Genomic DNA, 3436 nt, shown 5'->3' with positions numbered 1-3436 from the left:
CTGAAGCCCACGTCTCTAGCCCGGAAAAGATAGCGGAACTGAGAAAAGAAGAGGCCAGGCGACTGAGAAGCCATGGTCAGTGAGCCAAGGATCTTATGGGAAGGGGTTGGCATGGGGGCCAGGAGGGCCCTGGGTGTAGGCCAGGCTATGGGATTGGAAGTGAAGGGCTAAGTAAGGGCGTCAACTATGGCAAAGGGCTTGGACTGCGGGAGAGAGATGGTGGTTCCGGGTTTATACCCAGGCAGGCAGATCGCCCAAAGGTGCCAGTGGGTTTGGGATCTAGTCCCCTCGCTGCTTCTTGAGGTGTGCACCCTGGTCAGAAGCAGCATGTGCTCCAGGGAAAAGGGGTTCCCCCCCTACGTTGCACGAAGATGCAAAGTACAGGTTGGCAAGGCCTTTCTCCTATTTATTAGCTGATGGGGACACTGAGGTTGGAGGGTGGAGGCAGGGACCAGCTCAGCCCTTGCTGGGTCACTCTGGCAGTCTGACTCCCTGGTGGTGTGTGAGGTGGACCCCGAGCTTAAGGAGAAGCTGAAGAAATTCCGCTTCCGAAAAGAGACAGACAACGCCGCCATAATAAGTGAGTGGTCTGCTCCTGCACTGCCTGTTTGGAGGGTGGTGGTGACAAGGTGGGAGGGCTGGGGAATCTAACCTTTGTGTACCATCCCGCACTCAGTGAAAGTGGACAAGGACCGGCAAATGGTGGTGCTGGAGGAAGAATTCCAGGTAAGGCTCTGGGGTAAGGGGAGCCCCAAGTGGAGACCTAAGAGGCAGGAATAGATGCAAATTTCCTGACATTTGGGGCCAGAAAGACCTGGAAGTCAAGTTGATGCCCAACTATGACCTAGGTAACAGACTGCCTGCCTGGGCCTCTGTTTCCCTTGAGGGTTTAATCGTTTTAATGGGGTGGAGTGTTGTTGAACAACTTCAGAGTCAGCTTAAACAAAAATAAATGAAGTTTACTGAAGTATAAAGATGGTCTGGTTTATGGTCACAGAATGAGAAAGGCCACTCTACTGGACAAAAAAAAAAAAAAAGAGGGGGGGAAAGGATACATTAATGTCCTGTTGGAGCAGAAACGAAAGGTTACAAAACTCATAATTGTCTGGAATATGATTTCACTCTCACTTATTGCTGGTGAATTGGAACTGACTACACTTTCCAGTGGCTTTTAATCACATGGAAAGAGATTGGCCATCTTTCTCCTGAGGCACTGCCTTTGGGTTGGTTAGCAGTGCAACTCCCTACAGACTGCCCCACCCTTGGGGGAGTTAAATTGGATATTTAGAAATGAGAATAAGTATATACAAGTAGGGTTGCATGATTGTTCAGTTTATGGTGAGGGGCTCTAGGATGGGGAGAAGACTGATATCTCTGATAATCTACCAGCAAAATTGCTTCCTCAGTCACATCTGTTTCTGGAGGCCACGTGTAAAGGTCTCTCTCTCAATAATGCTATGTGTCAAGACCCTTCAGGCGCACTCTGTCACATCTTGTATCTGCTTGTAATGAAAAGGGCCTTTTTGGAACAGATTAGGAAATCTTGCAGACCTTAGAGAAAAGGAATGTTGTCCTTGGGGTTGTTGTTGTTGTGTACCATGGAGTTGGAACCAACCCATAGCTGATCCTCCCACAGTTTTCAGAGGCAGTTAATCTCACAGAAGGACATTGCCCATCGTCTTTCGTGGAGTGACTGGTGGCCTTAAACTGTGTGCTTTTGGGATTGCAGTGCAGCTTCTTGTCACTAGACCACCAGAGGTCCATTGTTCTTGGGGTCCGTGATTCAAATCAGGTGAAAGGGACTGTCTTTTAGGAAGGCAGCTTTTAAAACCCAACATGGATCCCAGACTTTAAAATGGGTTAAGACTTCATTTTCATTCTGCTCTATTCACACACACACACACACACACACACACACACACACACACCCTTCACTGAGTGCCTGTTGCTGTCATACTTCATAGGAGTAGACTACCCACCTTTCTTCCATGGAGTGGATAGTGGATTTGAGTTGCCAGCCTTTCTGCTAGTAGTCTGATACATTGTGCTTTATGCTGTCAGTTCTATGCTGTTGTGTTGGAACTGACCCATAGCTGATCCTCAAGTGGATTTTCAGAGGCAGTAAATTGCACGAGAGGAGATTACTCATCTTTCTCCCACATAGTAGCTGGTAGATTTGAATCATATGCTTTTGGGATTACAGCACAGCTTCTTACCACTAGGTCACCAGAGTTCCCAATACATTGTATGTGCTCAATAAAATGTTATTGTTGCTGTTATGGCTGTTGAGTGGAAATCAATTCATAGCTGACCTTCCAACAGGTTTTCAGAGACTGTAAATCGCATGAGAGGTGACTGGCCATCTTTCTTCCATGGAGCAGCTAGTGGATTTGAACTGTGTGCTTTTCGGTTGGCAATGAATCTCCTTACACACTAGGCCACGAGAGCTCCCTAAAAAGTGATACCAACAATAATAATATTGGCACTTAGATGAGCTCTCAGATAAGCTAACAAAAGCTACAGGAAATCCTTTATCAAAGGGTGGACCCAGTTCTCTCTTGGCCTCAAGATCTTTATCCTTAGTAGGTGGGGGGAAGACAACAGTCTTCCTTCTTACTGTTGCGTTAATCACTTTCCCTGCCTCCAGTTTTTCAAAAGATGTTTACCATAGCATTAAATATTTTTTGGGTTCATAGAGGCTGGTGCGATTTTGAGAGGAGTTGGAGGTTGAATGGGAGCTGATACTCTGAGAAGTGCAGTGAAATGGTTGCCATTTGCACCCAGGTTCACATCTGAGTTTTACTGCTTGTTATCTCTGTAGTTCCTTAAAACTACTGGGCCTCAGTGTCATCATTTGTAAACAGATGGAATAATAGGATTATAACAAAGTTCAGTGAGTTTGTCTGCATGCCTTTCTTCAGACAGTATCTCGGTACATAGAAAACACAAAATTAATGGCAGCCATTTTTTTCTCTCTTCTCTCTTCTTTTTTGCCTCAGAACATTTCCCCAGACGAGTTGAAAATGGAGTTGCCAGAGAGACAACCCAGGTATCGTGGGAACAAGAGGGGGAAGTCCAGACCAGATGGGGAAGGCTGGGCAGTGGAAGTTATAGACCAGGAGTTATAGACTAGAGGACTGCATGGACTCTAGTCCTTTTTTAAAAAAAATTTATTATTAATATCAATGAAAATTTGCAGAGACTTTGGATTTCCATTCATTCATTGTTGCATTTTTCTCCCCTCCCAACCCTGCCCCCTAGTACACTACCCTCTTGGAAAAGTAAAAGAAAAATTCTTTCATTGTTTTACAATCCCTCCCCCCAGGTCCACTCCACCATGCAGCCTTTGCTTTAGACACCTGTCATGACAAAAATACCTAATCACATATCCCTTTTAAACAGTTTTGTCCCTTATCTGTTTCAATGCAGTATATAT

At 45.5% G+C, this 3436-nt stretch overlaps 1 protein-coding gene across 1 annotated transcript in view; it reads left to right on the top strand.

Annotated features, from left to right (window-relative positions):
• The first annotated feature begins 327 nt into the window (after positions 1–327).
• The window catches only part of GMFG (glia maturation factor, gamma), a 15195-nt gene continuing 12086 nt past the window's right edge, over positions 328–3436 (top strand). The window contains exons 1-4 of the mRNA XM_006901125.1: positions 328–384; positions 484–580; positions 677–726; positions 3000–3049. Coding sequence (XP_006901187.1) covers positions 328–384; positions 484–580; positions 677–726; positions 3000–3049 — 254 coding nt within the window. The remainder of the gene's footprint in view (positions 385–483; positions 581–676; positions 727–2999; positions 3050–3436) is intronic.

Source organism: Elephantulus edwardii, unplaced genomic scaffold, assembly GCF_000299155.1.
Source record: "Elephantulus edwardii isolate Elephantulus edwardi_28Jun2011 unplaced genomic scaffold, EleEdw1.0 scaffold00308, whole genome shotgun sequence".
Classification (NCBI taxonomy): Eukaryota; Metazoa; Chordata; class Mammalia; order Macroscelidea; family Macroscelididae; genus Elephantulus; species Elephantulus edwardii.
This window is presented reverse-complemented; position numbering and strand designations above follow the sequence as displayed.